Source organism: Emydura macquarii, unplaced genomic scaffold, assembly GCF_026122565.2.
Source record: "Emydura macquarii macquarii isolate MOO-44397 ecotype Brisbane River unplaced genomic scaffold, CSIRO-AGI_Emac_v2 contig_3305, whole genome shotgun sequence".
Lineage (NCBI taxonomy): Eukaryota > Metazoa > Chordata > Testudines > Chelidae > Emydura > Emydura macquarii.
Genome location: NW_027133442.1, coordinates 7,327,597 through 7,339,659, shown reverse-complemented (window position 1 = coordinate 7,339,659; position 12,063 = coordinate 7,327,597). Strand labels below are relative to the sequence as shown.

General features: G+C 46.4%; 1 protein-coding gene across 1 annotated transcript; it reads left to right on the top strand.

The window, feature by feature from the left end:
• The first annotated feature begins 4,866 nt into the window (after positions 1-4,866).
• LOC137143291 (zinc finger protein 436-like) lies at positions 4,867-11,780 on the top strand. Its single transcript, XM_067533020.1, has 4 exons — positions 4,867-5,232; positions 5,943-6,056; positions 8,691-8,780; positions 9,108-11,780. The coding sequence occupies exons 1-4, from the start codon at positions 5,106-5,108 to the stop codon at positions 10,391-10,393; spliced, it is 1,617 nt and encodes a 538-aa protein (XP_067389121.1). The 5' UTR covers positions 4,867-5,105; the 3' UTR covers positions 10,394-11,780.
• Positions 11,781-12,063: the final 283 nt, after the last annotated feature.

Sequence of the window (12,063 nt, the reverse complement as noted above, 5' to 3'; positions counted from 1 at the left end):
TCTTGTTGCACCTCCCAGATGTGGATCTCATTCTGACTTTGTTGATTATAGAGCCATCAGGAATCTCCTTCCCATACAGGGGTTTAGAAACCAGAATCAAGTTACCCCTGAACCTTTTCTTGGAGAACCCAAAGAGATCAAGCTTCTTCAATCTTTCTCTACAAGAAGGGTTTTCAAGACCAGGAATCATTCTTGTGGCATGCACTTCAGGCCTCTACTCTCCTTTACAGACTAGGCTGAGACCTAATGTGGGGGGCAGATTACCCCACAGTTGCTGCTGTAGGGCTCTCATACCTTTCTCTGCAGTATCTAGGATGCTGTCAGCACTGGAATACTGCACTAGATGGTCCTAGGATCTGAGCCAGTCTGGCAATGCCTATGAACCCCCTCCAATGTGTCACCAGAAACTGGGAGTGGATGACAGGGGATGGATCACTTGATAACTGCCTGTTCTGTTCATTCCCTTTGAAGCACCTGGCATTGGCCATTGTCAGAAGACAGGATACTGGGCTAGCTGGACCATTGGTCTGACCCAGTATGGCTGTTCTTATGTACCATTCAGTTTGAACTGTGGGCACCAGAACTAGATACAGTCTCTGGCAATGGTTTCACCATAGCCATATGCAGAGATGATACTATCTTCTGGCTCCTATTCAATATTTTCCTGCTCATAGATCCAAGGGTTGTGGCTAGCCTTCACAGCCACCGCAGCACAGTGGAAGCTCACTTGAGGACAGAAGCTTGTCTAGGTGTGGATTCTCCAGCTGTCAGCTTCTTTCCCACACACCATGTGAGTCAATGGCAGGAGCTTCCTTGGATGGGGATTCCCTGGTGTCTAATCAGGATTGAGCCTTTCTCCACCAGGTGGGTCCATGGCAGAGCCCCTCCATGCTGATTTCCTGGTGTCTAACTGGAGGCAATCTTCCACCCACGCTTCCCAACCCCTGCCTTGCCCCATGTCACTGGATGGCAGGGGTCCCCTCGATGTGGATTCTCTGGTGCTGGATCAGGTTGGAACTGCGGCTGAAGCCCTTCCCACAGCTGGAACAGCAGAAGGGCCGCTCTCCAGTATGGCTGCACTGGTGGTAGGTATAGTGGGAGCTCTGGCTGAAGCCCTTCCCACACTGTGGGCACTGGTAAGGCTTCTGGCCAGCATGGACCTGGCAGTGCTGGGTGCAGAGCCTGCTCTGGGTGAAGCCTTTCCCACAGTCAGGGCATTTGAAAGGCTTGGTGTCCACGTGGGTGCGTTGATGGTGCATCAGGTTGGAGCGGCGGCTGAACCCTTTCCCGCACTGGGGGCATTTGTAGGGCCATTCCCTCAAGTGCACTCACTGGTGCTTGATGAGGTTGGAGCTTTCCCCGAAGTACTGCCCACATTTGGTACAGGTGTAGGGCCGCTCCCTGGTGTGGGTATGCCAGTGCTGGGCCAGGTGGGAGCCCTGGCCAAAACCCTGCCCATAGTCAGGCACTGAGTGCGCCGGTGCTGGATCAGGGCTGACCTCTCCCCAAAGTGCTTCCCGCACTGGTTGCATCTGTAGGGCTGCTCCCTGGTGTGGGTGAGCAGGTGCTGGACCAGGTTGGAGCTACGGCAGAAGCTGTGCCCCCACTCCCCACACCGGTAGGGCTGCTCCTCTGTGTGGATGCGCTGGTGTACAATGAGTGCAGAGCTCACCCCAAAGCCCTTCCCGCACTCCAGGCACTTGTAGGGTCGTAGTCCTGTGTGGCTGCAGTGGTGCTGCCGCAGAGATGAGCTCAGGGAGAAGGCCTTCCCGCACTCAGGCACTGGAATGGGCATTCCCTGGTGTGGATCTGGCTGTGCTCCATGAGATTCACACGGTATGTGAAGCCCTTCCCACACACGGTGCAGCGGAATGGCTTTTCACCAGTATGGGAGCGCCGGTGACGGAGCAGGTTGGAGCTGCGGCTGAAGCGTTTGTGGCACTGGGTGCATTTGTAGGGTTTCTCCCCCAGAGGGTCTCCCTGCTGCTGTCCAGCCCCATTCTGGCTCTCACTGGCTCCTCCCCGCTGTGCAGCTGACACCCTGTGCACCTCTGTTCCCGCAGGCCCTTCATGCTGCGGATTGTCCTCTTCATTCTCACTCGTTGTCCTGACACTATCTGGGAGAGAACGAGAGGATGAGGCAATCTAGATGCAGCTCATTGCACTATAAAGAGAGGGGGCAGCAAAGCTGATTTTCACTGAGAAGAAAACCTGATGGGCAGGAAGCAAAAACCCCTAAACCCCTCCCCAGGGAAGAGAGGAGGAGTCAGGTCTTCCCTAATGGCCCAGTTGACCCTTCAGAGAGAGGCTTTGGGAGGGAAGGGCTCCTGCCAGGGGTCAGGCAGGGCAGATGGAAGCTGGGAGTGATGCCTACTATTAGGACATGGCACCTACTGGGGACAAGACAAGATAGAACTGGGAGAGGGTACATGCTCCCAGTGGCTATGCTAGGATCCCAGCTCTTCCCTTCTCTTCCAGACAATCTCCGAGTCAGTGTCGCTCATTCCTCATCTCTCAGGATCTCCCTTTCCTTGGAGCCCTGGAGAATCCAAGATGCTCGTCTCCTCTCCTTGCTCCATGTGGGAGATCATGGCAGGTTTAGCTGTCAGTGTGAAAGCAGAAAAGAACTGCTAGGGTAGTATTTCAACTTGTAGGATAAACCCCTCAAATGCACAGAGTGTGGGAATTTCAAAAGCACTTGGCTCTGGACTTGTTCTTCTCCCATTGAAATCAAAAGACGAAGAGTTAGAGCGATGCTAAGCGCTATTGAAAATAACACCTGTAAGATAAACTAGCAGATGTTCTTTCCCATCCTATGGATTCATTCTAGATTCTTTAGCAAATTAGTATAAATTTAGTAATTTTATTAAATATAAATATTCTTAACTATTTCCATCAGGGATTTCTATGCATGGTAGCAAGTAAGTTGAAAGAAAACAAAAATCATCTGGGGAATTGTATTATAAAGTATTGAACCACATCTTTTCAAATACATTCAATGAATATTCAGAGAAAGAGATGCACATACCTCAGCTAATCCCTTCATCCACCCTCTCTTTAGCTCTTTTCCATGTAATTTGAATGTAGCATTTAATTAAAATAATATTTCAAATATTGATGCAAATATAGAAGTCAAAGTTATTTGCATAAACATTAGCATTTATTAAAGCAAAGGTCATTACAGGTACAAAACTGAGGATGATATACAACACAGGGAACCATTTTGTATATTTCCACATGTTTGATCAACTGAGAGCTGTGATGGAATTTTGGAATTAAAAAGGAAAAGAAGTGGAGCTATTCCAGCCACAGGTGAAGAGTTCTCCACGTTACTGGAAAAGTAAAGTGTACCAAGCCACACTGCTACTGCACAACTCTAACAGCAACACTAGACTGGTTCTACCAATTTTAGTGTATAAGAATAGGGGGGCATCCATCCCTTTAGGTGCTTTGTGAGCCTTCTAGTGGTGTTCACTGTGATCTGTATTTTAGAAGCCATAACAAACCAGTCAGAGCACAGTGCACATTAGGGCCTTGTATGTGTGTATATAGATGATATACATGGTTATTTGGGGGCCAATTGTGCCAGTGTAGTTTCTTCATATACTTTTTGTTGTGTAATGAGCAAAAGACACAACACTAATTATAACTTTTTAAATATATTTGTAACACAATTAAACAAGTTTTGATATGTTTAGCTGTTTTCCTGTTCCTAATTTTCGGGTTCCTATAAATGCATAATTTGTAAATGTCCATAAAATGTCTGTAAAAACATTACAGCGAAATCTGCAACAACTGGGTTGACTATTGCTTTTGGTTGGTTGTTATATGCATAGGGTATGATTGGCAATAGAACAGGTTTGATTTTTGACAGCATTTAGGTCAGATGTGATGCTGGGGATTCAAGACTGGCATGTCCTCATCTTTTCATAATGGTGTAACATTCTCAGGGACGTGTTCCTTGGGATGCCCTGAGAAGTATTTTGTCCCTTACCTCCAGCCAAATCTCCTTTCCATGTTGGAATATTTAATTATTAAACAAATAATATATTAAATATTCATACAAATTATAACATGTTCTTTGAAGAAGGAATGGGGGTCACAAATAAGGAACAAGTCAGGGACCAAGGAACTAGCCACACCTTGACTCCCTTAATGACTCTGACCCTAACCAGCTCCCCCTAAGGAGATGATGAAGGGTTAAGCCTACAGAGCTCACAGTCCGCCACATCCTAGAGACTCCCAGAAATTACTGTGACTAGACTGGGATGGGATCACAGAGGAACCTTCCTGTGCTGGCCCCGACCCCGGACACCTGGGTCCCAAGCCGGGCTCTGGCTTGTGTGTGAGCAGGGGTGCCCCCTCTGCAGCCCCGCGGGGTCATCGCCCGGGCCGGGCGGTGAGCGGGGCGCAGGGGAGAGGCAGAGAGCCTCAGCGAGAGGCGGCTCAGGGGAAGGAGAGAAACAGGAGCAGAGGCAGGAAATCGCTGCCTGGAAGAAGCGGCCGCAGCAAGGAGCTGAAGGGGGCTGGAAGGATCCGCCCCCTCAGCCAGCTCCGGGGCAGCACTGGGCGTCTGTGAAGCTGAACCCAGCAGGGTATGCGACAGCCACTGGCTAAGGGGCCAGGCGGACCCTTCCCTGGGGGAGGAACTAGCGGAGCTGCAGGGCGCCTTACACCTCCTCCGGAGCAGGCATCGGCGGTGCTGGAGACTGGGCTGGACAGTCAGATCCGTTCTGGCGGTTCCTATGGCCCTGACCTGTGCGATTGGTGCTGTGAATAGACCATAAAGGAGACTGGGTTAGGAGCCATGTAGGAGCATCTGAACACACAAGAAATGGGAAACGCTGTGGGAGGTTGAACTGAGTTTCTGGGAATGCTACTATTGGGGAACAGACCAGGAGCCTCGTAGGTAAAAGTGGATGGCTACAGGCTGAACCAAAGAGTCAAAAGTCCCTTGCTGGGGCAGGGCTATATCCGACTCATGGTCTATGGACTGGGTGCAGAGGGGGACTTCTAACACACTCTCCAGTGGGTCACACACCCACCCCAAGCAACTCTGAACATTGCCATGCTGAGTAGCCAGGTTGGGTTGTTTGTCCTTTCAGATGTCGGTGACATTCGAGGATGTGGCCATGTATTTCTCCCCAGCGGAGTGGGCGCTGCTGGGTGAGGAGCAAAGGCAACTGTACAGACATGTCATGTGGGAAAATTACCAGACTCTGGTTTTACTAGGTGAGGAGCTGTTTCTCTTGGGTGGGTGGGGGGACCGCACAGATACCCTGCCACCTAAATCAGAACCATATGGGAGTAGTTGCTGCAGAGACACACAGTAATTGAGATCAATATGGGCATGGGTGGTTGGATGGAGATGTGTGATGGATGGAAGGGTGTGAATGGGTGGGTGGATGGATGGATGGAAATGGTAATGAAGAGTAGCAGCCCTTTGTGGGGATGCACTACTTCCATCCACGGTCACTAGGGCTCTTCTGCACTTTAATACCAGGGACTTTTGGGATGAGGAAGGGGCATGTGATCTGCAGGGCTGCAGCATAAAAGCCACCTCAGTCAAGGTCAGAGGCCCATAGGGGCCAGATGATGGCCAGGCTGGGCCATAGCAGTGCTTCTATGTCGAGGAGAATTATCCTCCATATCTAACTTCTGCTTCCCCACCAGATACCTTAGACCCTTCTAGTGCACTCTGCCCAGCTTCCCCATCCACAGTTGCATGTTTGTTTGTGGTTCCATGTTCTATCGCTGCCTGGTACAGGGTGCGCTGACTATAAGTCACAATACATGGTTGCTTGCATTCATATCTCTTGCAAATTAGCTCATTGTCTAACTGGCACAAACACTGCATGTGGCGCTGCACAAATTGCAGCAGTTGTTTGGCTAGAAGCACTGAGCTAAGATCTAATGAACAGTGATGCTTTTCCCTTAAACAGGATTCCCAACCCCCAAGCCAGCTGTGATCTCCAGAATAGAAGCAGGGGAAGAGCTGTATGATCAAGGTCCCACTGCAGATGAGAATGGGGAGATCCCAAGAGGTGCCTGTGCAGGTGAGGAGCACATTAATGTGACTCACAGGGATGAATGAGTTTAAAGCAGCTGAAATCCTATTATGTTTTGGCCAAAGTGATGAGTGATTTTTGGGGTTCAGTGTGAGACACTTTAAGGGGTCTGATTTGTAGAGAGTGCTGGGCATCTGCCTTCTGAAAATCAGGCCCCCAAATCACCAGTTCCTTCTGAAAGACGGTGAAAATTTTTAACAGGGCTGGGAATTAGCCATTAGAGCAATTCACCTAGGGATATGGGTGCATTCAACATGTGAAGCTGAGGTGGGATGTCACTTTCTTAAAAATCCACTCGTGTCCTGTTCTGGTCTTGACATTTAAGAACCACAGAAATGATTTGAAGGCTGGAGAAAAAGCCTTGCAATGAGAGATTTAAAGAACTCAATCTGTTTAGCCTATCAATAAGTACTAGAGGTGACTTGATTACAGAGTATAAATACCTTCATGGGGAGAAAAAGACCAGGTACTAAAGGGTTCTTTTTAATGTAATGGAGAAAGGCATAACAAGAAACAGTAGCTGGAAGTTAAAGCCAAACAAATTCAAATTAGAAATAAGGCACAATTTTTTAGCAATGAAGATGATTAACTGTTAGAACAAACTACCAAGGGAAGTGATAGATTTTCCATCTTTTGATATCTTTAAATCCAGACGATGGTTAAAGAAGTAACTATAGATGAACCATCTGGTAATAGTGACCATAATGTAATTATCCCTCTACAAGGATGTTAAATTTAAATACCAGAAAACCCTACCCTGGTAACATGTAACTTTAAAAAGGGGAACTACAAAAAAATGAGAACTTCTGTTAGATGGAAATTAAAAAAAAGCTATCACAAGGGTTAAATGCTTGCAAACAGCATGGGGACTATTTAAAAACACCATAATAGATTAAATGTATACCCCAAATCAGAAAAGACACTAAGAAGACCAAAAGAATGCCACCATGGCTACACAGCATGTGGGAGAATAACCAGACTCTGGTTTTACTAGGTGAAGAGCTGTTTTTCTTATGGGGGAAGGGGCCTGCAAAGACACCTTGACTATATAGCAGAATAATGGAGGCCATTAGAGGCCCTGCAAAAAAATCCTTTAAAATTTGGAAGTCAAAACTTAGTTAGGATAATAAGAAGGAGCACAGATGCTGGCAGGTTAAGTGTAAGAGTACAATAAGGCAGGCCAAGAAATAATTTGAGAAGCAATTTGCTAAAGATGTGAAAACTAGCAATAAGAATTGTTTTTATGTTCATCAGAAGCAAGAAGCCCACCAAATAGGCAGTGGGCTACTAGATAACAAAGGTGCTAAAGGAGCACTGAAGGAACAGAAGACAAGGCCATTGCAGAGAATTCTTTGCATCAGTCTACACTGCGCAGGGTATGGGGAGATACCCACATCACAGATCTGAATAGTGTGACGAGATAGCAAGTGTGAAAAATCGGGAGAGAGAGTGGGGGTAATATAAGAAAAAGCCCCAAATATCAGACTGTCCCTACAAAATCGGGATATCTGGTCCCCTTAGATCTGAAGTACTGTCCCACATTGATGTGTCAATAGAAGAAGTTTTACAAAAAATTGATAAACAGTAATAAGTCACCAGGACTAGATGGTATTCACCCAAGAGTTCTGAAGGAATTCAAATATGAAATTGCAGAACAACTATCTGTAGTCTCTAATCTATCACTGAAACAAGCATCTGTACCAGGTAACTGGAAGGCAACTAATGTTAATGCTGAATTTTAAAAAGGACTCCAGAAGTGATCCTGACAATTACATGCTGGTGAGCCTAACTTCAATACTGGATAAATTGGTAGTAACTATAGTAAAAAACAGAATTATCAGCCACAGAGATGAACAAGATTTGTTGGGGAAGAGTGAGCATGACTTTTGTAAAGAGAAATCATGCTTCACCAGTCCATTAGAATTATTTTGACATAGTCAATAAGCATATGGATAAGATGATCCAGTGGATATAGTGTACTTGGATTTTCAGAAAGCTTTTGACAAAGTCCCTCATCAAAGGTTCTTAAGGAAACTAAGTAGTCATGGGATAAGAGGGAAGGTCCTCTCCTGGATCAGTAACTGATTAAAAGTTAGGAAACAAAGGGTACGAATAAATGGTCAGTTTTCACAATGAAGACAGGTAAACAGTGAGGTCCCCCAAAGATCTGTACTAGGACCTGTGCTACTCAACATATTCATTAATTATCTGGCAAAGGTCATGAACAGTTAAGTGTCAGGTTATTATAACACTTTATAAACTTTCTTACAGTTTTTACAGTTAATCTGACAATTAGGGTAAACAGTTACAATAGCAAGTTACTTCTTTGCCTCAGTTTCCTCTCCCACTCTTTGTCTATTTAGAATACATGCTCTTCAAGGTAGGGACAACCTTTCTCTTTTTTGTGTAGCACCTGAGGCAATGAGGCCACTATCTCAGTTGTGCCACCATAATACAAATTAAAAATCAAGCGTCAAGTAGTCTTCTCTCTTATGCATTGTGGTGCCCACTATCCAACAATGACCAACAACTGGTCATTTATGGTGTTGGGGGAATTGCTTTTCTTTGATGTCCATCCAGTCCACATGTGTGTTAAGCATAAGAGCTTTTGTCTTGGTGCAGATTCCTCAGACACTGAGGAGATCTGGGACTCGTCAGCTGATGAAAGCTCCTTGGGCGTATTCCTCAGACGAGGTTCTTCTCCAGGAACAGGTAGGGAGTCAGCTCTGTCCTTTTCAGCAGTGGGAGCAGAGAGCTCATTTCAGGAATCATCCATCAGAAGCAAACTACTCCTCACAGAGCCTTACAAGGGGGATTGAAGCCCAAACTGCTATGCTTTTTCTCCTAAGTCTGATATTGTCTTAGAAACCCCATTTCACCCCCGCCCCCCAAGCAGATTCCCCTGGTCTTTCCCTATCCCCATCTTCCTTGGAACATGGAGGCTTGAGATTGAGCCCTGCTTTGAGGGGAGGGGCGTGGGGCTCCCTTTGCCAGTAGCACAGGGAATGATATCTGGATTCTCTTCTCTTCCTCACCCAGCAGGTGCCAGAACCCTGAGCAGACCTGAGGAGCAGCCTCCTGAGGAAAGGCCTGGATACCTGGAGCCACCTAGGCCTTTCCCAGTGAGATCAGGAGAGAGTGTTTCCCAATCAAGATCCCATAAAAGGCAACACAGGCCACCAATGCAGTGGAAGAACCTGACCAGGAAAGAGCTAGCAACCCGAAGAAGACATCAGAAGAGATACAGGGCACATCCAAAGCCCCATGCCCAGAGGAGAGCTAAGCCCAGAAAGAGCCCATACACCTGCTGCATGTGCAGGGAAAGATTCAAGAGGCAGACAGACCTGAAAATCCACAAGAGAAGTGTTCATAAGAGACAGAAACTGTATCACTGTAGAGAATGTGGGGAGAACTTTAGGAGAAAGAAGGAGCTCAGAGCACATGGGAAAACCCACCGAAAGGAGAGAGCCCATCCCTGTGGTGAGTGTGGGAAAATATTTAACCGGGCATCACACCTCATTGCCCACCAGAGAATCCACACAGGAGAGAGACCTTATCACTGTGCTGAGTGTGGAAAAAGATTTTTCCAAATATCAGCTCTTACCATCCACAAGAGAATCCACTCAGGAGAGAGACCCTATGCCTGCGCTCAGTGCGGGAAGTGCTTTATGTATTCGTCCACACTTACCAGGCACCAGAATATCCATTCAGAAAAGCGGCCCCATCGCTGTAACCAGTGTGGGAAAGGCTTCAAACTTACATCAAGTCTTACTAGACACCAGAGAATCCACAGTGGAGAGCGACCCTTCCTGTGCCATGAATGTGGGAAAAGATTCAACCTACAAGAACATCTTGTTAGACACCAGCGAATACACACTGGGGAACGACCCTATCGCTGTGCTGAGTGTGGGAAAAGTTTCAGTCTCCTTCAAAGTCTCAGAAGACACCAGAGAATCCACAGTGGGGGGACACCTCATCACTGTGCTGAGTGTGGGAAAACATTCAGTTATCTAGAAAATCTTACTAGACACCAGAGAGTCCATACTGGGGAGAAACTCCATCACTGTACTGATTGTGGGAAAGGCTTTGTCCGTCTACATCATCTCACTAGACACCAGAGAATCCACACTGGGGAGAGACCCCACTGCTGCACTGAGTGTGGGAAAAGATTCACCCAGTTATCAGCTCTTATCACCCACCAAAGAATCCACTCGGGAGAGCGACCCTACCTCTGCACTCAGTGCAGGAAGTGCTTTGCTCACTCATCATCTCTTACAAAACACCAGAGAACTCATGGGATGGGGACTCCTGACCCTAGTGTTTGATGTTGGAAGCCTCTGCCAGCTCTCGCCTCACCCTTCTCTCCAAAACCAGTACACAGGAGGGAAACCCTGAACCTGCCTTGAAATGCTCCCACCTCCCCATTGACCAGGCACTAAATAAGGAGCCGTTCTTATGTTCATTTATTTATAAAGAATGTTCTAAGTCTTGTTTCTCTGAACACAGAAGCAACTAAGAAAAATAGGAGTAGTTTCTTAGTTTCTACTCCCGAAGCCTTTTTAGCCAACACCAGACCCAAAAGCTCTCTAGCTGTTTCCAGTGTCACACTGTACTTACAGGCTCCTGCTTGGCTTTTCTTTCTTTCTTTCTTTCTTATCTGTGATCTCAGTATCGGTGTGTTCTCTCACAGTCCCACACATCTAAATGTTTTAGTGCCTGTTCAAATGTTTAAGCAAGCACCAGAATATCATCTAGGTATAACAGACAGGCTGAGGGAGGCATGCCACGTAACACCCTCTCCCTTATCTTCTCAAGTGTAGCTGATGTATTGCACAAGCCAAAAACCATCACTTTAAATTGCCACAATCTCTGACCTGCTGTGAAATGATAAATGATAGCCAGCATCCAGGGTATCATTTATTTTGTGATAATGGATAAGAAGCCTTTGAGGTGACTTCATTTAATTGTCTATAATCCACACAAAATGTGGTGCTGCCATCCTTTTTCTTAACCAGAATTATAGGTAAGGTCCAAGGGCTTGTTGAAAGCTCAGTTATGCATTCCTGGTTTATTTTCTGGATGTCCTGTGTGCCTTTTTCATTTTTGCTACTGGCAACTGGTGAGGTGTCTGTTTAATGGGTCAGTTTCCCCCAGTATCAGTCTTGTGCTGGACCAGTGCAGTACAACCTACATCTTTGTTCGACTGGGAGAACTGCTGATCCCTGACCAGAATGAGACTTGGGCTACACTGCTGTTCCCCATTTAAATGTACAGCACGGCACTGAAACATCCCGTAGAAACATTGGGAGCTCACCTTCACCCCATTGTAGTTTTTTTTTCTATACTGGTATTTACCAGATCCACTGGTTCACATTTCACATCTGCAGTCCCCTTTCTTATGCTTTTGCTGCTTGTCAGAAACTTTCAACAAATGAACAGGGATCAGTTCTTGTTTCAGTTCCACAAGAGCTTGAGCAACTAAGATTCCCCTGAAACCCAGAGTCTCAGAATAGGTTTCAACCACTTCCCATCCTTCCGTCTCTGGAAAGCTACCACAGAATGTAACTGTTGTAATGGTTTCTGCCCCAGGGGGCAGAACAATTCATTCACTGCAAACTGATTACCTACAAACCATTTGTCTCACCTGTGCCATATCTTTAAAGTGAAGTTTCATAGACTGAATTTGTAAGACACCTTTCCTGGCATTGATTACACTGTTATTAGCCATAATGAAATCCAAGCCACTACTTCAGCCACCCAGATTTCTTGCTCAAATTTCAGAGGTCCAATCTTTAAACCCAATTTTCTCACTCTTTGGATGGGTGCCTTTGCCTCAGTGATTGTCTCCATCTGAGACTGAATGGGCAGTTCAGTTTTAGGTCCCGTATTCCCTAGCCTTTTTAGCATGTTTGGTCTAATCACTGTAATGTTTGAGCCTGTGTCACTTATCACTATGCATATCACATGTCCTATTACACACTCAATAGCCAAACTC